The sequence below is a fragment of the Cavia porcellus genome, unplaced genomic scaffold, assembly GCF_034190915.1.
Source record: "Cavia porcellus strain 051 isolate PalLab524CR breed Dunkin Hartley unplaced genomic scaffold, mCavPor4.1 scaffold_16, whole genome shotgun sequence".
Taxonomy (NCBI): Eukaryota; Metazoa; Chordata; class Mammalia; order Rodentia; family Caviidae; genus Cavia; species Cavia porcellus.
The window spans coordinates 203,096-229,650 of record NW_026947499.1 but is presented as its reverse complement, the minus strand read 5'-3'; the positions used below and the strand labels follow the sequence as shown (position 1 = coordinate 229,650).

The window sequence follows — 26,555 nt, the reverse complement described above, 5'->3', positions numbered from 1 at the left end:
TTTACATTATGCATTATGTCCATCCTTTTGATTTGACTGACTCTGTCCTGGTATGTCACATTTGGTTTTACTTTCTTAAAAAAAAAAAAAGTAATAAGAACTGTGGGAGTAATAAAACCCAAAATGTGTAGTTGTCATTGTACAAAAGAAAGGAAAAGAAAGTTCTCTAAAAGATATAACTGCATATATATTTAAGTGTTTAAGATAGATAACCATATTACTGAGTTTTGTTGGATCATTGAACAAAACTGTTTGCAGTCTCACTGTTATAAAGTCCCCTCTATATGCTTTAATTTTGTAACTTCAACAACTATTTCTAAGATGACACTATGTAACTAACTAGTGATTTCCTGTTTATTTTTTCTGAAATTTTGTATAACTTGTACCCTTTTTCTGTTTTTTTTCTCCTTAAATAAAATTTAAAAAATTACATGATTCAGTGTTTATTACATGCCAGGTCTTAAAATTATCTAATAATTAAATTATTACAGGTTTTTTTTTTTTGTCTTTTTGAGACATGGTCTTGCTATGTAACTCAGGCTGGTCTCGAACTCGCAACAATCCTCCTGCCAGAGGTTTACTTCAACGGCTCAAGCACCTCCCTGGTAAACAATTGCAATTTTAAAGTGTGTGAAAAAACAAGCAGCAGCTGAACAGAAATCACCGGGAAGATCCTAACTATTCCCCCACAGAGCTGCAGAGGCTCTTTGCTGTATTCCTTACAGTTTCTTACATATCTTGTCCTGAGTATTCTATGGAGAGATATTTAATCAATTGCCTTGGAACTTTTCCTTCCTCACTTCCTTATTTGGTTCTTCTTTGGTCATATGGAGCTTTTCTCAAAACTGGTGAAGGGTGATTTCGTTCAAGGTTATGGACTCACATTGCTTGAAGTCTCCACAAAAGAGCAGTTAACCTTTTAGGCGCAGTGCCAACTCTCACTCCACCTCCTTTTTTTTTCTTGTTTTTTCTCTTTACAGGGCTAACGGTATTTTCCCACATGGAAGTAATTCTTGTAGAAAGACCACTCCTCTCTCAGAATGGTTGGTGGGAGGCACCTTGAAAACAGCTTTTCTGTGTTCGTTTAGAGTAGATGTTAGTAAGAATGCATTTGGGTTTCAGGGAGCCTCCTGAGGCTGAGCAAATCTTATGTTCAAGAGATTTATGAGTAACTTTTGCCTAATAACGTGGATTGTACATTAACAAATAAAAACCCATTCCATGTGTGGTAGTGCATGCCTGTAATCCCAGTACTGGGGAGGCTGACGCGGGAGGGTAGCAGTGAGTTTGCATCAACAAAGCAAAATTTTGTCTCAAAAAAATATCTGTTTTTCACTCTCCTAGTACTGGGATGGAGCTCAGGGAAGCTCTATCACTGAGCTACACCCTCCACTCTTTTGGTAATTTTCAGATAGGGCTTCCTAAATTGCCCAGTTTGGCCTCGAATTTATAATACTCCTGCCTCAGCCTCCCAGACTGATGAGATTACAGTGGTGTGCCACCGCGCCCCGGAGCCCGTTTTAAAAGAGTCATACTAACTAAATGAAAAAGACATTAAATGAAAAGGGACATTTAACAAAATAAAAGATTATTGGATTTTCCTTCAATTTCCTATGGTCTGTGGTTCCTCTCCTTCTCCTCTTTCATTAGGATGGTGATTTATGTTCCTCCCCCAGCATCTGAGTTACATATCAACTTCATTTTATTTTTTTCTGCGCATTTGCTGTTACCTGCTTTCCACAAAAGCCTCGATTTATACACACCACGCGCTAATACAGGACAGCCTCGGAATCGGGCTCCTCCGGCACTCTTTACTTGCTAGTTTATGACGTCAGGCCGATCGCGTCATCCGGCCGCGACGCCTCTGGGAGCGCCGGGAGCTGTAGTTCCTAGGCGCCTTTCTTCTGTCACGCGCGCGCACGCGGCTGTCCGGGTCTTTGTCTTCCATCCCGCTGGTGAGCTTGTCCGGTTGCGGGTGCGGGTTGGGGTTCGGGTCAGCCTGTTTGCGAACGCCTCTCGTTTGGCGGGCGGGGCTGCCCAAGGGTGGCAGTGAGGTTCTGGCTGCGGGGCTGCCCAAGGGTGGCAGTGAGGTTCTGGCTGAGGCCGAACTGCGAGGCACCGCTTGGCGGCGGGTCAGGGTGACGGATGGCAAGTTGTGGCCCAGCGGGGCTCGGTGCTCTCCTGGGTCCGCGGGCCGCGCAGCTGCCTCGTGCTCCCTCCCGGTTGTGCGACCAAAAAGCTAATAAACCTGGCTGGAGCCAGCGTAGGCCTGAATGCGGAAAATGGGGAAAGCATTTTGATGTTAAAACGTAGTTTATTTCATGTTACTTTTTTACTTCGTTTCAACCACTTGGTGTTGATCTGACACTTTTTTTTTTTTTTTTCTCGTAGGTTAAGGCCTTAATTTAAAAAGCAGAATTATACTGTTGCCTGTTGGGACAATTAAAATGTGTTTAGTGTGCAGCACTTTCATGAACAGATTAAAATAGACGTCACTTATGATGCAGTGACAGGAGGTTTCACAGCATTTGGTACCATCCTCTTTGTCAAAATACGTGTGTTTTTAAATGAATTTTACCTTTTCATATTTCCTTTAAAAAATTAGGAATATGCTGCTTACATTCATTATATTGCATTATTATTATCGTTTCTTAACTTGAAATATTTAAAGTTTAAGCTCACCTGGAGACTTTTTTCACCTGGTTCCTAATGACATCTTTCTCTCTTGGGTTTATGTTTAAACTATCCTGTAGTCATCAGTTCTGGAAGGAACTGTGTTGCAGCTGTATTCAAAATGTAAACGGGAACACTGGAAGCCTTTGCACACTCCAAACTGTAGTCCTGCAAAGTAATGTGGTCACAGGTTCTGGGGAGAACATCATAAGTCCAGGGGTCCAGGTATGGCACTTCCAGAATTTGTTACAGATGTTGGAAATGGCCCAATCTATTACATTTTACTGGTTTTCTTTGCTGGGTGTTAGTATGTTTTTAAAAAAGGGAACTCAGTGTGATGGTGCACACCTGTAAATCTCAGCATTGAAGGAGATTTGAGTTCCACCTGGGCAACTTAATAAGCCCCTGTATTAAAAAACAAAAAAACTGGGAATGAAACTCACAAAGCTATAGAGCTTTAGATATAGTTCAATAGTAGAGTGCTTGGTCTCTACCCCTAGATTCAATCCTCACTACAGACACCCCCCCCCCCCACCAAAATGTAGAGTGTTTAACATCTGACAGCTACAAAGTAAATGTTTTTATTCTCTGCTCTTCTCAAATATTCTGTGGAATCTGAAGATAAGTTGAACATTGGGATGTGAGTGAAAGTTTTCTTTTTCTTCTGAAGATAAATTGAAAAACTCGTTTCTAGGAGAGCTACAGTGCTGTACAGAAACCTGCCAAGGTAAAATACAAAACAACAAAGTTAAAATAGGCCAAATTGTATGGTAAGGACTTGGGTTTCTGTTTGCTGTGGGGCCCTGTGAGCCTGAACAGAAGACAATCCAGGGCATTTGCCTCAGGGCTCAACTTCCAGAAACAGTTGTTTAGTGAAGTCAGGCATAAGTGTTCTTAGTAACAAACCTAAAAGCATCAAAAATATTTTTAAACTATGCTGATTGTTTTATCACATTTGTTTCACCTGAGATTCTCAACCGCTGGTGTTCTGTGCAATAAATCTCCCTTGTTTCCACATAAATCTTTCCTCTTGACAAGTTTTCACTGAAATGTAACACCTTGAGGTGGTGCTTGTTTTTGAGAGAGGATCTCAAAAGGAATGTGTTATGCCCAGATGATCACCAAGTAGATTATAAAAGAAATTTTAGAGTTATACTGTGAATTTGGCTATTTGTTGTAGTAAATATTTTGAATGCTAAAGTTTTATTGTTTATAGTACCATATTTTTCCTTCTGTGAGATGAAACGAAAAAATAATACAAATGGAATGACATTTGTAGATACTTTTTGGTCTTTTGTGTATGTTTTATTTGTATGTAAATATATATGTAATATATATGTATGTATATACTTGTTTTTGTTGTTTTTTTTATGGTTTTGGTGGTAGTTGGAATAAAACCCAGGAATTACATCTCTAGACTTTTTGAGGCAAGGTTTTGCTAAATTCCCTACATGCTGGGGATGGTGGTACACACCTGTGTTCTCAACACTTGGGAGGCTGAGGCAGGAGGATTACCTCAAATTCAAGGCTAGCCTGGGCAACATAGTGAATCCAATGTCAGTCTGAACTACATACTGAGATTCTGTCTTGAAAAACTGGAAAAAAAAATCTCTAGATTTGTAATCCTCTTGCGTGAGCACCCTGAGTAGCTGGAATTAAAAGGTACACACCCCATGCTGCCTATTTTCTAGCTTTTTATTGTTGTGTTCAAGAAAGCTATAGAGCTTTAGATATAGTTCAATAGTAGAGTGCTTGGGTAGTGTGTACACGCTCAAGGTTTACTCCTTTGCACTATGAAAAAGAAAGAAAAAGCTGGTGATGCTCTAGACATGTTTATGACCCCAGAATATTTTTTCTTTTACTTCTTCTTTTCCTCCTTCTATAATTCTTTCAATTTTTGAAGTAGTGGAGATTGAACTCAGGTCTTTCTCAGTGAACTGTATCTCTAGCAATCTCTCACACCCATGTTAAAATTTTGACATAAAGTCTTGCCAATTTGCTAAGTTAAGTTGTCAAGGCTGGGCTTGAATTTGGATTCTCTTGCTTCAGCCTCCCAGAGTCTTAGGATTACAAGCGTGTGCCACCATGCCCAGCAGAGATTTTTTTTATGTCATATAGAAAAAAACTCCTTGCTTTTCAGTGTGATTGTTATGGCTTGTGTCTAGGCGTTCCTTCGAAAGAGTCATGTCATCATGGATTGGGCTTTTCAGAGGTGTCTTGATCTAGTGCGTGATACTGAGATCAAGGGTGTGTGATTACTAAATTAGTACACTGATTGGTTTTTCATAGTTCTGGGTAGGTTTATGGTGCCCCACCCTGGATGAGAGTGCTACCTGCCTTAAGGGCTGCTGGTTGCTTTTGCTGCCTTCTGTGAACTCTTTCTCCTCTGTACTATGCTGCCATACCAGCCTGGCTTGGAGCCAGCTGACTATAGACTGAAACCTCTACAAACTGTGAGCCAAAATAGACCTTTCCTCCTTTAACCTGGGGCATTGAGTGTATTTTCTCAGTAATGAGAAAAAGTAAGACAGTGACTGTATAGTTCTGGCTTTTTTGGTTTTTGTTTTTTTCTTTTCTTGATACTAGGGATTGAACCCAGGGTCTTCATACTGAGCTACATTACCAGCTTATTTATTCTGGTATGGTATTTATTCTATATGGGGAATCAAACTCAGGAACTCATACTTGCCGGGCAGGTGCTGGGTTACTAAGCTATATCCCTGGCCCCCCAGTTCTTTATTTTGAGATAGGATCTTAGTCATTAAGTTGCCCAGGTTGGGGTTGTACTTTCAGTCTTCCTGCCTCAGCCCCAGAATGATGGGATTATAGCATCTGCCACTGAGCACATTTACTATATCAGAATAGCTTCCAGCATCTCTTAAGTATTATCTTAAAGTAATAAGATGTATATGAGGTAGTGAGATTAGCAGTAAGACTTCTTATTTACCTTGTATACATTTGAAAATGTTATAAGTGTTTGTTGTACTCAGGGATTGCAAGGAGGACAAGACAATACAGGACACATAATTTATAGTATTATTTATGATAATCATCCCAAGAGTCAAATACAAAGAAAGTTCAGGAAATCTGTCTACATACTAAAGTCCTAGAGAATCCAGTCAGGGGCCTGGATCCTATGGCAATATCCTGCTTGAGTTCAGCTCAAGACCTAGAGCCCATGATAGTGCCTCCTACACATCCAACTAGAGGCCTAGAGCCCTTGGCAATCACTCATGAGAGTGTTTCACAGATCTGCAGCAGGAAGGCCCCAAGGTCAGCAGTAGAAGCTAGAAAGTCTGTGCCAGCAGGGTGAAGGATCTGTGCCAGTAGGTTGAGGGTTCACTGGAGCCAAGAAGCAATGCTCAATATAAGGATCAGGGCTTCCCAGAAAAGTACCACAGCTATCCTCAGTGACAACAAGATCCCTAGCTCCTCTAACGATGAGAACAGCGAAGTTCATATCAGGAAGCCACCCTTCTCCTGGAGATTGAGCAGTGCACATCTTCCTCTCCAGAGCCAGGAAGTAGTGCTCAACACAAGGACTAGAGCTTCCCCAAAGTGAACAGTAGTCATTCTCAGCAACAAGATACCTAGCTCTTCCGATGATGTTCTCACCCTAAGTTCATATCAGGAAGGAAGCTCGACAAGCTCCTCCAGGAGAACCCATGGCAACAGGAGCACCAGCAGCACCAAACAACAACACTACTCTCCAGGTCTCCTTTCTGTGCTGGCAGCAGTCCTCAGGTGGCCATCCGCATTCAGCACCATGCTGATTCAGTTCAGCTGGTATTGTAAGTTGACTACCAGTTATCAATCTACCATGGTGTTTTAGTTTTATAATTATTACTGTTAAGTATTTTTCAAATGATGATTATGCTACTGGCTGTTTTAAAGTGCAGATATTATCAAAATCTAGGCTACAAAAATGTTATTTGTATAACTGGGAGAAACCTTGCTGTATGTTTCTAAGATAGCACTGAGATTTGGATCACAAAAAGGCTTCTAAGGGAAGAACTTGGTTAAGTGGTACTCTTTAAGATGATAATGGGTTAGAGAGGCTGATCTTTATTTGTTGTTATTCTGGCATCAGTGGCAGAGTATGTACATGGAAATGAGAGCTAATTCTAGAATTTGTGTTGTGTGTGCATGTCTATGTATAAATACACAAAGGACATTACAATGGTTTTGTTAGCAAATACCTTGCACACAGCAGGAAAAGAAATAACACAGTTTTGTTTCTTAATAGCCGTGTATCATGGGCACACTAAATTACTAGTTTTCAAATTATCTCTCTGTAAAATGGCTATTGTGTTAAAGTATTTGTGATGTGTATGATGATAAAAGTACTTGCTGTATTACCTATCTGTTACAGTTGTTATAAGGCACCAGTCACCTCACTGTAAACTATGTCATTTTCCCCTCCAGATCCCACTCTGAGGTCCACTTTATTATCACCATTTTAACAAAAACAAAGAAGATTAGGAGGCAAGAAAAGAGGAAAAAGAATAGTAAATGGTGTAGTAACCACAATAACTATGAGTATATAGAATTTGTGAGGCAAAGACAGGTTATTACTTTGGATCAAAAACAAATTTGAGCTCTGAGCTGCTTCTAAGAGATAAACATAATGAAGCTTAATTTTAAGTGCAGGTGCATGGTGGCTGCTACTTGGGACAAATACTAAAAGGATGCTCATGTTGCCAGCTTTATCCTAGATGAAACAGATTTTAAGGCAGAAAGCATTTGAGGTTTGGAGTGTCATTACATACAGAGGAAAAAGTAATCCTTTAGTAAGTTGGCCCTAAGTACATAGTCCACATATCCACAGAATTATAAGGAAGAACTGACCAAGTATAATCATATAGAAGATTCAAATCTTATTTCCTGGGGCTGGGGATTTAACTCAGCGGCATAAGCACCTGCCTTGCAAGCGTGTGGTCATGAGTTCGATCCCTGGTACCGGTAAAAAAAAAAAAAAAACAAACCTTATTTCCTTTAGAAATAGATAAAGTTGTTTAGAAATAGATAAAGCTGGCAAACAAAAATAGGAAGGATATAGATTTTAGTAGGTATCTTATGCTCAGAAAAGTGAAATTTTGTTTATTTTTGCCAAAAACCACATAACCAAAGCTCGGTACAGTAGTGTATTCCTATAATTCCAGCATTATAGGAGGCTGAGGGAGGTGGATGACAAGCTTGAGCCCAGCCTGGGCAATTTAGCAAGACTCTCAAAAAAAGGGGGAGTGGTGGTGGCAAGGATATAGTCCTATAAGAAGGGCCTGTGTCTAGTATATTGTTTTTCTTTTCAATACGAATGTCAGTCTGAATGAAAAAAAAAAAGGCAATAAAGGAAAAAAGTTGACTGAAACTCAGATCTTTTAAATCAAATCATGTAAGCTTTTTTTTTTTTTTTTTGTCTTTTTCATTTTTATCGGTACCAGGGATCGAACTCACGACTGCCTGCTTGCAAGGCAGGCGCTTATGCCGCTGAGCTAAATCCCCAGCCCCTAAATCATATAAGCTTTGAAAAATTTAATTGGCTTAAAATAAACTTGGTACTTTTTCTTCATAACACTTATTAAATATAGAATACAGCCCACTGTAAATATGGAATAAATCATAGAATTATTTGTGGTAATTGTTTCTCGGTTTACAGAAGTAGGGATTTGGGTTGTATTTTATTGTGTCTTGCTTCTGTTCCTGAAAGGCCAGTTTTAATTATATAGTAAGTCCACCCTGGCTTTAGATGATCATAAATTCCAAGGTCCCTGGCAAGGGAGGAAAAGATTTGAGTGTGATGCAAACATACCAGTTGAAGGTATTTGTCCTATGCCCACAGATCTGGGTTCTTACAAGTAAGCCTGCTTACGTGAGATGAGAACGGGGTTCCTGGGACCAAAAATTCATCCACAGTGGAGAAGACCTAGCTAAGACCTCACCTCACATCTTAGGGGAAGAAGCAGAAGAGACCCAGAATACAGCACATCTCATATTTGCTAATCATCTTGTGCAGGCAACAGAAATGACCACATTACAAGTAAGTTGGTTGTTCTTCCTCATCATTATACAGGGGATTAGTAGAGATAAATAAATGTTCCAGTAAAAAAGAAAAGTATATGAGAAGTTAAGAAATTGGGAAAATAATGTCAGACCAGATTATCAGGATTGGGGTGAATTTGGAACAATGATACAGTAATTATAGGACCTCAGAAAGTTCTTAAAGTTTAAATACTACATGAAAATCATAGTATCCTGTGTGATTATTGCATTGCATTTGAGCTGCAAACTTGGTTCTCACATTTTTGAAATATGTTTGAGTTGCACAGTTTGAAGAAAGAAGCAAACTGATTGCCCATAGTAAATAAATAAATCTTGAGCATTAAGTATTCATTTTTTTCTCCTCGAATGAAATCTTCCAATGAGTGATATCATTTTATCAGTGATAAAAGAAACATTGTGACCCAAAGGTAGAATGCCAGAGCAGAACTTTTATTTTTTGAGATAAGGTCTCATTATGGTGCCAAGCTTTTCTTAAAAAGTATAGGCTCAGATGATCCCCTATTTAAGCTTTTGGAGTAGCTGGAACTACAATAATGGGCTACCATACCAGCATTTTATTTTTTCTTCCTTCTGATTTTTTTTTTTTGTTGTTGTTGTTGTTGTCTTTTTGAGACAAGGTTTTGCTGACTTGAACGCTTTGTAGCCCAGGCTGGCTTCAAACTTGTAGCAATCCTCGTGCCTCATCTTCCCTAGTGTCAGGATTACAGGTGTGCAATACCATACTGTCCTTCTGAATTTTTACTTTGTTAATTCATTCTTTTTCATGCTTTTATATTTCTTCCTTATAATGTCTCATTTTTATTTTGAAAAAATCCAACCCATCTTTTAAAAGATCTATGAATTAGACTTTGCTGTTGTGATTCTTGTGATGTACTTTCCTCCATTGACAAATGCTGCGCTGTTATCCAGTGCATTATCTGCATCAGGTTGAGATGATCATACATTTTTCTTTTTATTAATTTGTTAATAAAAGATTGTTTTTCTCTTCAGTCTGAATATGATTGATATTTTAATTGTTAAACTTAACTTTGAAGTACTGGTGAAACTCCAAGTTAGTGTTTATATATTTTCTTTATATATTGCTCAGTGTAGTTTACAGTTTCATATTAATGTTCATGTGTATGCTGGCTGTTTGTTTTCTTTTTTTATAATGAACTTTAGTGGGTTTTGGTATTGAGATTATATTGGTATCAAAACGCTTATGGGAGTTGAGCATGGTAATATACCCTCATATCCCAGCACTTGGGAGGCCAAGATAGGAGGATTGCTGAGTTTGAGGCCAGCCTGGGCTACAAAGTAAGTTCAAGGCCAGCCCAACCTGTACTGAAATCCTGCCACAAAAAGACCAAAACCCCAAACCAAACCATACAAAACAAAAAACCAAAGAAACGAAACTAGTATGAAAAATTCACTAGTGAAGTTGAAGGTTCTACATTGCCCCTCATCCTTAGGAGACTGCCTGATTGTTGGTTCTGGGTGCCAGCAAGGAATAGTATCCATCATTATGCTAGTAGTTTTCTGGGTCTTTTTGTTTTTTTCCGTAGTCCTGCTGTTTGGACAGCTTCACATTTTCTTTAAGTATTGGCATTCTTTCCTTGTGTTTTATATACTGGCCTGGACCTCTAGGGCAATGTGGGGTAGAGGAAAAGTTAGGGAGTGTCTTGACTTGCTTTTACCTGCTCTGTCTAGAATAACCAGGCTATATGGCAGCTCAGGTGTGCTGCTGACCGCAGTTTGCAGGTACAGACCCCGACAGGACTGCATCACACTTCAGTTGTGAGGCAGGTTTAGGGATCTCCAGGTCATCTGCACTTTGGACCATTTGGCTAGAAATTCAGGGCAATCTTGTGATTTCTCTGGTTGGATAATTTACTAGAAGTAGGTAATTTGGAAAACTCAGGATAGCACTGTATTTAATAGTTGTTTTATTATAGAGGTTACAAATATGATCAGTCAGATGAAGAGATGCAGTGGTAAGAGACTGGGAGGGTCCTGAATGTGGAGCTTCCATGTCCTGTCACCATGGAAAAGGATACATCATGTTCCTGGGATACAGTGATGTGTTTACCAGTCAGGAAGCTGCCAACACTTGGTGTCAGGGTCTTTGTTAGGCTTTAGTGGTAGGCATGATTGATTGAACTGTGTGACTGAACTCACTCTCCAGGCCCTCCCCACCCTGGAAATTGGGCTGATATCAGCTGGCTCAAAGCTCTACCCTCTCGTCACATGGATTGTCTTCCTGGTACAATTGTTCTTATTCTGACATGACTTGGAGCAGTCAGCATCACCTTCTTAGCATCAACCCAGAAGGGCTGCTGTGAATAAGAAGGTACTCCTGCCACTTGGACTGGTCCTCAGAACTTAGGACAAACACCATATACATTTTTGACCTCACAGCAGTGTGATTCTATTATTAGTTGCATGTGAACTTGAAATTTAAATTAGTTAAAATAAATTTAAAAGTCATTTCCCAGCTGCCTTTGATGTGTCCAGCTAGGGTTACAGTGTTGGGCATCGTGGGGACAGACATATCAGTAACTACCAAGCAGTCCAATAGATACTATTCTTCAGACCTCAGACAGCATCATTTTACCGCTCAGGCTGGAGCTTGAAGTAGGTGATCTGTGGTTTAGGGTTAGCAGATTGCATTTCTTCTGACAGCTAGTCTGTTAGTGGCATTTTATCACCTATCTTTTATGCACCTCTTGAAATGATTAGGCAGAGTGTGGTAGCTCACACCTATAATCCCAACACTGGGAAGGTTGAGGCAGGATGATTGCTGTGGATTTGAGGCTAGCCTGGGCTACAGAGTTCAAGGCCAGCCTGAACTACATGATAAGATCCTTTCTGAAACAAAAATGATAACCACATTTTTCTCCTTTATTACATTATGTGGTTAATTATGTTAAACTTTTGTTTTGTTTTGTTTTGTATTGTTTTGTGACAAGGTCTTGCTATGTGGTGCAGGCTGGCCTTGAACTCTCAGTGATCTTCCTGCCGCAGTTTCCTGAGTGCTGGGATTACAGGCATGCACCACCATGCCTGGTTTATGTTGATTTTTGAATATTGAATTTAGCTTGCTTTACAAAAAGAAAACTCATTTCATTAGACCATGATGTTTTTTCATATGGTCTGGATCATTTTGCTAATATGTTTTATTTTTGAGACACGATCTTACTATTTTCCCCAGGCTGGTCTTAGTTGCTTGTCTCAGATGATCTTCCCAAGTCATCTGAAGAGGTGGGACTTCTGATGTGCTTGGATGTTGCTATTTTTGTCAGGCTTTGTTTTTGTTTTGTTTTACTTTTTGAGACAGTCTTGCTATGAATCCCAAGCTGGCTTTGAACTCACTATCTAGCCTAAATTGGCCTCAAACTGGCTTGAGGTGATTCTCCTGTCTCAACCTTCTGAGTGCTGGTATCAGAGGTGTGCATCACCATGCATGGCTAGTTAGGCATTTTGAGTCTTTGTTATTTTCCTGAAAGCTCCCTTCTTATGTCCTCATCAGGTTTGGTATCAGGGGTCTGCTGGCCTTATAAAATGATTGAGATTTGTACTTTTATTTTTCTAAAAGAATTTGTGTAAGATCGTTTTATTTGTCCCTTAAATGATTGGAAGAATTTATTACTGAAGCCATCTAGATCTTGAAGGAAGTTTTTAAACTGTCAGTTCTTTAACAGTTACCAGATCAATTCAGATTTTTTGTTTTTTGAGACTGGGTGCTCTTGAACTCACTATGTTGCCTTGGCTGGCCTTGAATCCTCAGTAATCTTTCTGCCTTAGCCTCCTGAGTGCTGGGATTACAGGCATATGCCATCACACCTGGCTCACAGTTTTATGTCAGTTTGGGTTCATTGGTTTTCAGAGACTATAGATACTTCATCTAAAATGTCAAATGTTGACATAAATTTATTCATAGTAATATCTTTTTTATCAGTTTTAGTAATTACAACCTCAGTAAGATCCACTTATTTAATGTATAATGCAGTGATTTTTAAGTGAATTTATATCGTATAACCCTCAGCACAATCTGGCTTTAGAAGATACTACTCTGTAGGAATCTGTGACACTGTAATCAGTTCCTCTTCTCATGCTCTGCCTGAGGAAGCTCTTAATTTGCTTACTATGATTTGCCTTTTTGGAACATTGCATGTAAATGAATTCATGTAATATGTAGTCTTTTTATGATAAGCAGTTTTTGAATATGCTTTTGTTGTCTCCTTGTTATTTATTGGCAAATGTGAATTAGGAAAATATTTTGGTGATGGTTCAAGGAATTTAGTCACCTATTCTAGGCCTAGCATGCGTGAGAGCCTGGGTTTAATCAACCAGTACCACAATAAATGGTCATGGCTGGGTGTGGTGTCACACACTTATAATCCAAGCACAGGAGGAGGCTGAAGCAAGAGGATTGCAAATTAAAGCCCAACCTGACTTGGGCTAGAGAAGCAGATCAGTGCAAAGGTTCTGTGTTCTATTCTCAGTAGCACAGAAAACAATCCACCCATTTTGGTTTATGTGAATCATGTTTGAATGGAAAGATGCACAGTGGCCTTTCATCGCCCAACACTCAGCAGAGGTAGTGATCTGGGTGCTTTGTAGGTCACAGTAAAGAGCATGGCTCTGAGCTCTGATCTGTCTTTCCCTAGAATGCAGTAAGTGCTGTTTTAGATTTACTATAGCTGTGTTCTTGCAGGAGTCATTCTCATTTGACGATTTGTCTGTGGACTTTACTCAGAAGGAGTGGCAGCTCCTGGAACCACACCAGAAGAACTTGTATAGGGATGTCATGTTGGAGAACTATAGCAGCCTTGTGTCGCTGGGTAAGAAAGGCTCTTGTGAGTACCATGTTGTGCCAAATGGCAGTGTTTTTGTTTTTGTTTTTTGAGTGAATTAATTCTGCAGGATTCTGCAAATTTTAGGTGAACTTGGGTTGAAATTTAGGAGATCAAAGTTCCTTGGACTTGGAAAGTTTCTTTTTCTTGCTTTTTTTTTTTTCCTTTTTAGAACTGGAGAATTTCTTTATAGTTTCTGTTTCAAATACTTTGTGTATTTGGAGCCAGGCATAGTTGTACACACCTATACTTTCATCTCTTTAGGGGACTAAGGGAGGAGGATGAAAAATTCGCCTGAGTGACTTCAGGAGACTGACTCAAACACAAAAGGCTGAGAGCATAACTCAGTGGTTGAGTACTTGCGTGTTGTGCTTGAAGCCCTGAGTTTAGTCTCCAATGCCACACCCACAAAAGTAATTTGGCTCTCACCCTCCAGTAATGGCAGCTGTAGGTTGTTGGTTATCTTTGAATCTATGTGGTAGTAGTGGAGGTGGTGGTGGTGGTGTTGGCATATACTGCAGATGAATTACAGTATAACACATGCTGTATCACAAGGCTACATAGTCTTTGGACAGTTCTATACGGTAGGTACAATGATTATCCTTTTTTCCTGGTGTGAAAATCAAGACAGGTAAAGTAACTTTTCTAGGAATGACAGCTAATATTGGGGATCCTGGAGCTGAACTTGGGAGCTTGGCTTCAGAGTTTTGAAGTGTTGGATGGTTTGGGACTTAAATCATAGAAATTAAAGACTTCTAGGCCTTGTTGGCTATTAGGAAGCCATTATCCTGACTCAAGTTATTTGTTATATTGTGACCTAGCTTTGTTCAGTGGACTCTGAGGCCAAACCTTGCTTTTCCTCTAGAGGCCCTAAAGCCTGTGTATTTATGTCCACAGCTTACGTGATTTTTTCCCCAAACAGGGTATATAGTTATGAAACCAGATGTCATCTTCAAGTTGGAGCAAGGTGAAGAACCTTGGAGCAGAGATGAAGTTCAACATTCAAACTGTTCAGGTGAGTGTGGGAGAGTCAGGCGGATGGAAGACAAAAAGGCCTGATCTCTGCTGGGCAGTGATGAGTGTTGTCTGTGAAATGTGCCTTAGGATCTCTTTTCAGAATCTTTAAACCGTTGTGCTGATTCAGAGCAGTTGACATCAGCTACTCAGGTAAATCAATTTTAGTTGTCTTTTATTTAAACGAATAAAGATGAATAAAATCGTCTTTAGTTTAAAACGAAATATGTCTGCCTGAGAATTTTTCTAGTGTTGGGCTTCCTGTTTGATCTCCTTCCCGTGGGTCAAAGACATCCCTACTTGTAAATGCTGGGATTCTAGTTTTTCTTCAAATTAGGAACACCGTGCAAAGCCTTTGTGTTCATTCTCTCTATAACAGAAAATGAAACCATCATTTCTCTCAGATACCATTCCTTTTAATCTAGGTTCTGCTGTTTTTCCATAGTTTAGACACATTGAAGTGTAAGAGTAATCTGTTACTACTGTTCTTTCTGGTAGCACATGCCTGTAATTCCAACATTAAGGAGGCTGAGGCAGGAGGTTTGTCATGAGTTTGAGGCCAGCCTGGGCTACACAGTGAGTTCAAGGCCTGCTTGAACTATATATGACCCTCTCATCCCCACTGTCTCAAAAAAAAAAAAAAAAAAAAAAGCCCAGAAAACTATGTCCATGATTTCTCATTTCTTAAGTTTCTCAGGACTTGTTAGATTCTAATCTTTCATAAGTTAAACAATATGCACCATAGTTGATTTTCTAAATTGTCCAACACACACTGATTTCTTAAACCAAGTAAATCCTTATACTGATTTACTCCAGGTTCCTTCAGAAACAGATCCTGGACATATTTCTGAGTGCAGAAACTTACTGGGATGTAGTTCCTGAAAGTACATTGGGAAAATTGGGACTAGATTGCATTGCTGTGGGCCATGGGGACTCAGTGCTGCTGAGAGCTCTCTAAGGCACTGTGGGAGGACATTCTTGCCTTTATCCTCCTGGGATTTATCCCCATCACCTATCCTAGGTTGGGGTACGGCAAATTCTCAGGATGGCCAGTGTTGCTGCATGCAGCCTACTAAAGGTAGGAAAGACAGATGCCTGCGTTTAAAAATTTCTTATTGTTTTCAAACATTTAACATTTTTTCTCTGCCTAACCTTCTGATTGTGCTCTATGTGCTATGAAGATACTCCTCATGAGCTATTCCTTGAACACTCCGCCCTAATTGTTCTCCCACTTTTCTTAAGTTTCATCCCAGACCTGATCACACTGTTTATAATATTTTTAGTTGGTTTTCCCTGAGCTTTATTTGCACACACAGATGCAAAGACTTAGGATTTCACATCTGTGCTTTATTTATGGAGCATATAGTATTTTTTTTTTTTGCAGTTTTTCTCTGCAGCAGTTTTTTAAGCAAAGATTTTTATAGCCAATGGCATGCATCATGTTACCTGAGGATTTTTCTCTGGCTTTTGCTGTCACAGGTCTGATACCAAAAGCTGATTGAGTAAAATGATATACATGTAGTTTTAAACTTGTTGAGCATTCATGTTTCATTGCAAAGCATGCAAAGAAGTACAAAGTCAGAATTAGTTACACAAACTGGAATTGTATGTATGTCAGGTCCCCAAGATCATCCTCATATCCAAAGTGTGACAAGAAGAATTTCTGGGATTCAGCATGTAGATGTTGTTGTGGCTATGGATTTATTTCCACTCACCAGTGAGGTCACTCAGCTGTATTATAGGAGCGGCCCAGACTATTTAGAAGAACCAGTGTAGCAGCTTCTCATGCTCCTGCAGTGAGGCATTGTGACACCTGTCTGAGTGTCTGCCCAGAGGAGCTCATCACAGATGTGATGCCCAACACAAATTAATAGAGGGAGCCCAAGAAAAGGTAGAGGGCAGGAACTGATTGTATCTCTACTTGTAGGCAACAGAAATGGTTAGGATTACTTGAAGTAATTTAAATAAAAGCAGAATTTCTGGTTTGTACTTTTAAAAGTTCTGATACAGAGTATAACATTTAATGGAAGCCAGTAAACTAATTAGAAGGGTGTGTCATCTATTTAGGCTGGGCATGATGTCATGTATCTGTGATTTCAGCACTCTAGGGCAGTGAGGCAGGAGGATTGGTAGTTGGAGCCCAGCTTGGGAATTTAGAAGTTTAGTGAGACTGTGTACTGAAAAGAAAGAATCCAAGGATATAGCTCAGTATGAAGGACCCGGGTTCAATCCCTCGGACGACAAAAGAATAAAAAAAGATAATTTACGTGATATGATAGATTAGACTATAGTAAGAAGAGTAATGAAGACAGTAAGGAAGACAGGTATTGGGGTAGGTCAAAGATGACCAAGCATACGGCAAACTCATCTTGTTTTCTCTTTATTTCCTTTCTTTTTATCCCTCTTTCTTTCTTCCTTTGTCTGTCTCACGCTCTCTTTGTGTCTCTCACAGTACTAGTTATTGAACCCATGAACATTCTACCACTACCTGGGCTACATCCCTAAGTGCCCCCATACACTCTTTCTTTAAATTTTGAGACAGGACTTCACTAAATTTCCCAAGCTGCCTTTGAAGATGTGAATTTTTTTTGCCTCAGCCTCAGTAGCCTGGTCTTGAACTTGGAACAGTCCTTTTGCCTCAGCCTTCTGAGTGCTAGGATTACAGGTGTGTGCCACCGTGCCTAGTTCTCCCATATTTCTTGATATATATATTTTTAAGTTCATAGCTTTTACATACATTCTAAGACTAATGAATCTCTAGTGGAGTCTCAGTTTAACTTCTAGACTTCTTTCTGATCCAGCTCAGTAATTAACACCATGATCCACTGAATTGTTCAGTCTCAGACCTAGGGATCATTTTTGATTCCTTTCTTTCCATGTCCTGTACACATCAGATCATCATCAAGTCTTGCTGATTGTACCTTTATGAGGGCATTTATGACTCACAATGAGTTAAGCATTTCCCAAAAATATATTGCTTCCATGGACCTTGAAATCTGTGGAAGTTCTCACATACCAGTTATCTTGCATGACTTCACAAAACACAAATACTAGTTTTTATTAGAAAGCAGTGCTTTTGAAGAGCACTTATATAACATGAAAAGAAGTGGTTATGTTGTGAGGACGGTGGAAATAGATGGATGAGAAATGACCATATCTGCTCTACCCCATGGGAACTTGGGTCTTGGGTCCTTTCAGTGAGTGCTCACCTGGATTTAGAAATTCTATGCCCGGACAGTTACCGTGACAGAGAATATATTTTGATAGTGTGTTGCATGAAGTAAGTGCTTTCTTGGTAATAGATGTTGGAGATGCATAGGATCCAGTTTAAATAAAACTTTCATATAACCTAAGCATGACAAAAATACACAAATGCTTGTTATCCTTCAAACTTGAAGTGGTTTTAGTCTGTCCAGTCTGTTCATTTTCTCCCTAGTCCTTACTGTAATGTCGCTTTTTCTTATTTTTTTATGAATATTCTGTTCTCAGTCTTCTCCACTGAAATATAAGTTCTTTCCTGTTTTCTGCAGTAGTTGTGTTTCCTGGAGTGTCTGTGTGCCTGGTTGATGCTGGGTTAGAACATCCTAGAACCTTGGACCAGTGCCGCCTCCTGCCTCCTTCTTGTACTCCTCATTGCTCATTATGCAGTTTTATATCCTTTGATAAGTGTTTGTTAACAGTCTGACAAGATTTACCCACAGCCAAGTTTCTGCTTGTTTTCAATATGTGGAAGATACTTGATTTATTTTCTGCTCAGAAGCTAATCCCTAACAAGCAGTCACATCCTCAACATGGCATTTGTAGTGTTTTTTTCCATGAACCACAGCCAAATAGGTTTTCTGTTTCCATTATAGAAGTCTGGCAAGTAGAGGATCACGTGACATGGCAACAGGACAGCCAAGACCAGCCTAGAAGTTTGAAAAGATGTCATGAATGGGATGCACTTGGAAAAAATTTCACTCTCAGTGTGGATTTTGTTCCTTTAAGAAAATCAAACAATGAAGGTGACTTACATGGGTTGATTTTGGAAGATAATTTAAATTTGCTTATCCCAGAAGCAGACTGTGAAAGAAGAGAGTCAGATGACTTTAATGTATTCAATAAATTATTTCTCAATACCAAGCCTCAGGAAGCGGATACTTGGTTAAAATACTATCAGTGTGATAAATGTGATAGTATTAACTATAAGAAATCCCAGATTGTCATTTATCACCGAACTCGTCTAGGGGAGAAACTCTATGAATGCAGTGAATGTAGAAAACGTTTCAGCAAGAAATCAAGCCTCATTAAACATCAAAGCAGACACATAAGAGAAATAGCTTATGGCTGTGGTAAATGTGGGAAAACCTTTCCCCAAAAGTCACAATTCATCACACACCACAGAACTCATACCGGAGAGAAACCTTATGACTGTGGCCAGTGTGGGAAAGCCTTCTCTCAAAAGTCACAGCTCACATCCCATCAGAGGACACACACAGGAGAGAAGCCCTATGAGTGTGGTAAGTGTGGTAAAGCATTTTCCCGGAAGTCACATCTCATATCACATTGGAGGACACACACTGGAGAGAAGCCTTATGGATGCAGTGATTGTGGGAGAGCCTTCAGTGAAAAGTCAAATCTCATTAATCATCAGAGAATTCATACAGGAGAGAAACCATTTGGATGCAGGGAATGTGGGCGAGCCTTTAGCAGGAAGTCACAGCTTGTGACACATCACAGGACTCACACAGGAACAAAGCCCTATGGATGTAGTGATTGCAGAAAAGCCTTCTTTGAGAAATCAGAACTCATTAGGCATCAGACAATTCACACTGGAGAGAAACCTTATGAATGCAGGGAATGTGGGAAAGCTTTCAGAGAGAGATCAAGCCTCATCAATCATCAGAGAACCCACACGGGAGAGAAGCCCCATGAATGTCTGCAGTGTGGGAAAGCGTTCTCCCAGAAGTCGCACCTCATATCCCATCAGATGACACACACAGGAGAGAAGCCTTTTGTATGCAGTAAATGTGGAAAGGCCTTTAGCAGAAAGTCCCAGCTTGTTAGACATCAGAGAACTCACACAGGGGAAAAACCCTATGAGTGCAGTGAATGTGGGAAAGCCTTCAGTGAAAAGTTAAGTCTTACTAATCATCAGAGAATTCATACAGGAGAAAAACCCTATGTGTGCAGTGAATGTGAGAAAGCTTTTTGTCAGAAGTCTCATCTCATATCTCATCAGAGGACTCACACGGGAGAGAAACCATATGAATGCACTGAATGTGGGAAAGCGTTTGGTGAGAAGTCAAGTCTAGCAACTCATCAGAGGACTCACACGGGAGAAAAACCCTATGAATGCAGGGACTGTGACAGAGCCTTTTCCCAGAAGTCACAGTTAAACACTCATCGGAGGATTCACACTGGAGAGAAACCCTATGAGTGCAGTCTTTGTAGGAAGGCCTTCTTTGAGAAATCAGAGTTAATTAGACATCAGAGAACTCATACAGGAGAAAAACCTTATGAATGCAGTGAGTGCAGAAAAGCCTTCAGAGAGAAGTCAAGTCTCATCAACCATCGAAGAATACACACAGGAGAGAAACCCTTCAAATGTAGGGAGTGTGGCAAAGCCTTCTCTCGGAAGTCACACCTCATTCCGCATCAAAGGACACACACAGGTGAGAGGCCTTATGGCTGCGGTGAGTGTAGGAAAGCCTTCTCGCAAAAGTCACAACTTGTGAACCATCAAAGGATTCACACAGGAGAGAAACCTTATCAGTGCAGTGAGTGTGGGAGGGCATTTTCCCAGAAGTCACAGCTCATTAACCACCATAGAACTCACACAGGACCAAAGTCCTAGGAGTTCATAAGTGAGCCTAACACGTACACCTCATTTGCTTCAGAAAATGCAGTTATGGTAAATCTTGTCATAATAGTCAATATCCTGTTGTATGTCAGACTGTACCTTAAGATTATTTAAATGAAGTGTTGGAGGGCACATTTCTGTAGGCAAGCATACTTTCCTATCAGAATGCATGGAAGAGAGAGATCCTGTGAGTGCAGTGGGTCTCAGGAACCTTCCAAAGCAGTTGAGCCTTATTTCTTGGACAGATCAAGGAGGAACCCTGTGTCAGAAAAGTTTTCAGAGTTCAGTCTCATTAGCCATTAGAAATTTTCCCACGGCATAGCTAGTGTGCTATACTTTTATTCAGAAATGACAGCTCATTGTTCTTTAGAAAATGACCTGAGGAATGAAATTATATGAAAAAATTAAATGTGGAAGAATCTTCATTAAGTGACCTAACTGCACTGCATTTTGGAAAGTTCATATTGCCGGTAAACCTAACAAACATATTGGAACGGTTTATTTGTAGAAACAATGCTACGAGGGTAAGCAATACAGGTTTGTCTTTTTGAGGTGAAGCGTTACTATGTAGTTCAAACTGGCCTTTTATCAACTATGTCATCCAGGATGACCTCGAACTCACAGCATTCCTCCTGACTCATCCTCTTGAGTGCTTGGGTTACAGGCATAAACTATTGTGACTCAATACTCTTCTTATAGACATGAGTTCAATCTCAATTCCAAATGGCTAATGAGTGTTCACTCTGAAATGTGAAGTTTTAAAACATGAATAAATTGAATCATTGAAAAATCCAAAGAAGAAAATTCCTATTAGTGTTTGTGATTTATTTTCCATTGTAACATATTACATATTTTGATTTCACTTTGCAGTTGAAACAGTGTAATTGTTGGTACCGATAGAAACGAAAAAGACCAAAAAAAAAAAAAAATCTTGAAACAGTGTAATTGGGAGCATGAAATGTGTATGCCTTATAGTGTCTTTTGGTAAGTCAAGACATATTGTCTATCTCTACTGTTTCTACTTTAATTATATGAAAAGAAAAACTCATAACCAGTTGCTGAATAAGTAGATTAAATAATACCACAATTCTTTTATCCTTAATATTTGTTTGCATATGTTTTTACTCTCTGTTTAGTAAAGAGTTGAACATTTATTAGTTTCCTACACTCACAGAATCTGAGAAATTCTGTTAAGTTTTCAAAGACTAGAACCACAGTAGCAATATTGATGTTTGAGTGAGCAGAAGGGTATGTGAACTATGTTCTCCTTAGCACTCACCTACATGAAAGGATGTCTTGCTGTAAAATTAATTCTCTCATTTGTTGAGCCTTTCCCATTTGTCTTGCGTGTATATCTTAAGTGCTATATACCCAACAGTGCACTGTACTTCAATTTCCTATGATACATGAATATATTGTGCTGCTGTTGTTTTGTGGTGTTTGATAAAATACCTTGTAAAAACTTAGAGATGGAGAAACCAACTATTGACAAGTTACTTTTCAGAAGATGTGAAATACTGAGAATTTTGTGATTAAAAAATGACTGGACTGGGGAGTGGGAAGCCCAGAGGTAGAGTGCTAGCCTACCATGCAGAATGTCATGGGCTTTGTCCCAGGAACTGCTCAAAAAATGTGAAAATTCTTGACATATTCAGGGATGTGTTTTGCCTTTCTGTATTTTTGGGGTTACTGACAAGTGTTAGGAAATACAATTCCCCTTTTTCTTTCTTTGAAAGAATATTTGTTTTACCATCTTTTACTTGTTGCCTCAGCCAAGTGGAAAACTGGCTGGCAACCTACTACTGTTTTACTGTTAGTTTTCCTTTTAAAAGACATGAAGCAGCTCTTAGGTAAGTTAGAATTTTGTAGTTTTTCTCTCTGTGATAGTGCTTGAAGTTGACATTTTTGTATTGTAATGAAACTGACAAGAATCTGACATTAAGCTTGATTCCAAAGTTTAGAAATGTAGATTTCTTTTATGCACAATTTTTTTTCAAGATTTCTCTTATGCACAAAAATTTTTTCAAAATGATATATTTTATCTTTGATTCCAACAGTATTTTTTCCTTTAATTACAAGCATGCAGCTTTGTTGGAAAGTTGGAATTCTTAATAAGAATAAACCAATGGTTGTGAACCTACAGGACACAGGCTGCAGTGGGCTGGTACCACTGAAAGTTCTAAAAGGTTCATCACTGTTCTAAATGAAGATACCAGTATTTCCATATATTTATAACCCTATCTTTCCTCATAGTAATGTTCATTTCTTTTAATAGTAATTTCTAAAGCATCTAGTTTCTCAATTTTTAGATTCATACTCAAATTTGTGGACTTCCTACTTTTCTTCTTAATACCTGAAAGTTGTTTTGCCAGATAAGGGTGACAAACCTTTGTAAATGAACAAACATTAACAGGATGATGTTATACTTTGTGACTCTACTCATTTCTCCCATCCATCCATCATGATTTTTCTTTACTAGTAACAGAAATGAGGCATTAGATATTGGACTGGGTCAACAGTCTTATCTAAGAATGTCATAATTTTGCTTATTGTGATTCTAGGATACTCCATTGACTGTTAATGAGTTAACCTTAATATAGCCTTCAGGAGACAGTAGAACCTCTGCACTAGCATATTTACTCAGTGTCCAAAAAAAAGGACCTGTAACAGTCAGGTTGCAATTGTAGGGTGTGCATATGCAGACCACAGAGAAGTCCGTATCATTTAACACCTCATGTGAACCCATGTGGCTTTCAGGCTCCCAGAGTGATACCTTGTTCTGAAGGAGCTCAGATTCTAAAAATATAAACCTTTGGTGTTTGTTTTTAAAATAATCTTAATAAACTATAGGAATGTGTCTGTTTCTCTCATGGGTTTCTACCACAGACTCCACACTGAAAAAAAGATGGTTGTAGACCATTTGTCCCTGTGGTTTCATAGAGCACCACAAGGCATACCATGTGGAATGCTAAATAGAGGAAGCATTCTTTTCCTTTTCCCCACTAGGTTTCCCCTGGAATTGTACACCAAGGATGGTTCCATTGTAATCCATTTACTAAGTTACGGGGATTTTTGGAGGTCCAGTCTCTGGAGTTTGAGACCTGTCTCTAATGTCCTTTCTGCTCTGGTTTTCTTTGAGGCCTTGATATGGTTATCTGTGAATCTATGTTTTTAAAAATTTGATTTCAAGAATAATACTTTAGAATCATGAAATGAAATAAATTGGAAGAATATCAGCTTTATGTAACAGTATCTTTATTGAGTAGCAGACATAGATCTGCAAACATTTGGATACATACTTGAGGCCTCCTAGGTGATTTAATCATTATCCATCAGTATATGTCCAGGTCATCATTCCTCTGTGCTTGTTAATCTATAGATACAGTTCCAGCAGTCTTTCACATTTGCAGTATCTGCCATGTCCTAAGTGTTCACAGGCTCATCCGTGTAGCTACTAGTGTATTTTGTGTACTTTCCCTTTGTTTTTACTTCATTTTCATAGTGATTATCAACTCTTCTCACACACTTCCATGATGAAATACTGTGTGACTTATTGTGCACTTAAAATGTAGTAACCTCCTTGTATGCCAGGACTTCTATGTCATGCATATTGATAATTTGTAAGTACCTTATGTTTCCACCTATGGAATATTTTCTCACCTTTGTGACCTACTTGCAGTTTCTTAAGATTTCAATAGTTTCATCTCATGTTTTTGCAAATCTGCAGTGAAACGCCCTTGTTATTTGTTACTGCTTGTCCAGTACTATAAGTCTGTTCATGACAACATGTGTTTGTCACTATGGTAACATAATCATTGCATGTTTTCTATTAGAAGTCTCCTATGTATATACTAGAAGAAGCTGGGCCTCTATATAATTTTAGAAGCTGGGAGTATTTTTGAATGTGGGTGCTTTCGGTGGCTTTATTTCCAGCCCCATGGAATGAAACATGATCTGCAGTGACAAGAGTTAATCTGTCATGGAATCGTTGTCTAGAAAGGGCTAATTTTGTGTTGATGTCTGGTTCACCTTGTCTGCCTGTCCATATTTATCTCTGCCCTTTCTATTCCTGGACTGTTGAGCTCTTCTGTGAGATATTTGAAATATCATCTAATAAATTCTCACATTTGTTTCAGCTTTCTTAAATTGTGTTTGTTACTTACAACCTGAGTATTCCTACTAAGAAGAATCAGGCTGCCAAGTTGGGTTCTCTGGTTTCTCAGAGTGCTAGGTATGTATTGAAAGCAACAAGTACAAATGAATAGGAAAGAATTAAGTAGAAGAAGTGAGATCGCACTAGGCTATTCCAAGCCAGAGGAGCTCTGGAGCAAATTGCTCATGAGACTATCCCTTGTCAGCCAGGATGCGGGCTGCCTTGGGAGTGAGTTAACATCGTTGGTAAACTGGGACAGCCAGCCGTTGAGACTGCTGACAGCTCCCTCTGCCACTGGGCAGCAAAGGATTCCCTGAGGAAGGACTTGGATGCCGCATCTCTGGTATTACACACACCTTTTCTTAATTATTCAAAAGCTGCTGATGCCTTTTTTAGTGAGCAGAGACCAAAGAAATGAGTCGTTTGAGCTATAGCTTCACCCTCACTTCTCCCCGCTTTTCCTTCACTTTTCCACTGGAGTTGTGCTGTTTCTCCTGTTATCATCTGAATTCTCACACTTAATCAGCACCTCTGCTGGCACCCCTGGCTGATGGAGTGGTGTCCCAAGAGGGTTTGCGCTCCCGTCATCAATTCCTTCTCACACCCAAGTTGCTATGTCTGCCCATTTTCTATCACATTTTTACACGGAAGTATAAACCAGGAGACCAACTGAGTTCCTCCTCTGTTCCTGCTCTGTTTATCAACAGCTCTACCTCCTAAGGATCCATGTCAAATACCCCAGAAGACCAAGTCTTTTTCTGGTATGCTGGTCTCCACACAGGGGCACAGAGTTTCCATGTTGTAGCTTATACTTTAGTGGGTTTTTTTTTTCCCATACTGGGGATTGAACTCATGACCTTGAGCCTGCCAGGCAGGCACTTGTGCCACTGAGCTAAATCCTTGACCCAACAATTTAGAATACTTCTCTGTCCCACAACAAAAATGTGCTCCTTCAGGGATCTGGACCTCTGGCCCTACAGAATTCAGGGTTGTCATAAGCATGGTCCTCCAGAGGGTCTTTGGTAGTGGTGATAGATGAGGCTGTTGCTGCTTTGATCAGGGAACACCCATATGTTCTTTGAGGACATAGCACTATGTTAAGGTCTTTGACCCATTTGTGTTCTCCCATTCAGGAAGATGGTGCCTATCATGATAGGATGTTGCTCCTGAATTGTGGCTTCAGTCTGGCTTTTGCTAGACTACTAGAGACCTCTATTGCACCAGCAGCCACTGCCTAGTATATGTAGTACAGTCCTTATGTTGTAAGCATAATTTTGTATCCTGTAGAATGTTATTTGGGATATAATGTCCAGTACTAATGCTGAGCTGATTCAATTCTAATAGAACTTGGGCTTTTCCCTCTTCTTTAGGCTGGTTGTAGTCTCTCTCTGATAGCTGTAGGTAAGAAGCTATTAGAGGAATGCTTGTACAGAGGTATGTTCCTCACACAGCCTATTTGGCTAGCCTAAATACTTGTCCTACTTGATCCTGGACGTATTTCTTACATTCTATGATGCATAATTACTTTTCATTGCCCAAGTTTGTCTTGTGGGCCCAACATGACCCAGCCTTCCATGGGAAGTTCTGGTGCACTGTAACTGGGCATTTCACATTTACAAGGACCCAACAATATACCATACATCTTTCAAGAGCCACATGTGCTATGGTCTGAACATGTTTGTTTCCATCAAAATTCGTGAGGTTTGGTCCGCATTGCAGCATTGTGGAACAATGTTGGGGCCTTCAAGAGGTGTTGCTGCTACGAGAAATTAGTGCTTTTCTCTAGGAATAAGTTCTTGTTCTTGCAGGACTGGATTGTGACTACTGGGGTGGGATAGTATAAAGGGAGCTGACACCTCTGGTTCCTCCTCCTCCTCTCTCATGCTTCCCTTCCACATAAACCTGATTGCCCCCCTGCTGTTTTCTACCATGGTATAACTCACTGTGAACTCTCACTAGTTAGAGCTGCCCCACCAGG

At 39.6% G+C, this 26,555-nt stretch overlaps 1 protein-coding gene across 13 annotated transcripts; it reads left to right on the top strand.

Annotated features, from left to right (window-relative positions):
• The first annotated feature begins 1,841 nt into the window (after positions 1 to 1,841).
• LOC101789267 (zinc finger protein 84) lies at positions 1,842 to 24,570 on the top strand. 13 transcript variants are annotated; one of them, XM_023563398.2, is made up of 6 exons: positions 2,306 to 2,898; positions 3,295 to 3,400; positions 8,513 to 8,710; positions 13,430 to 13,556; positions 14,491 to 14,583; positions 18,437 to 24,570. In XM_023563398.2, the coding sequence occupies exons 3-6, from the start codon at positions 8,696 to 8,698 to the stop codon at positions 20,416 to 20,418; spliced, it is 2,217 nt and encodes a 738-aa protein (XP_023419166.2). In that variant the 5' UTR covers positions 2,306 to 2,898; positions 3,295 to 3,400; positions 8,513 to 8,695; the 3' UTR covers positions 20,419 to 24,570. The 13 variants fall into 13 exon arrangements, with proteins under 13 accessions (XP_013003968.2, XP_063081444.1, XP_063081446.1 ...); XM_063225381.1 differs by having other exon boundaries at positions 6,305 to 8,710; XM_063225379.1 differs by having other exon boundaries at positions 6,295 to 8,710.
• The last annotated feature ends 1,985 nt before the right edge of the window (positions 24,571 to 26,555 follow it).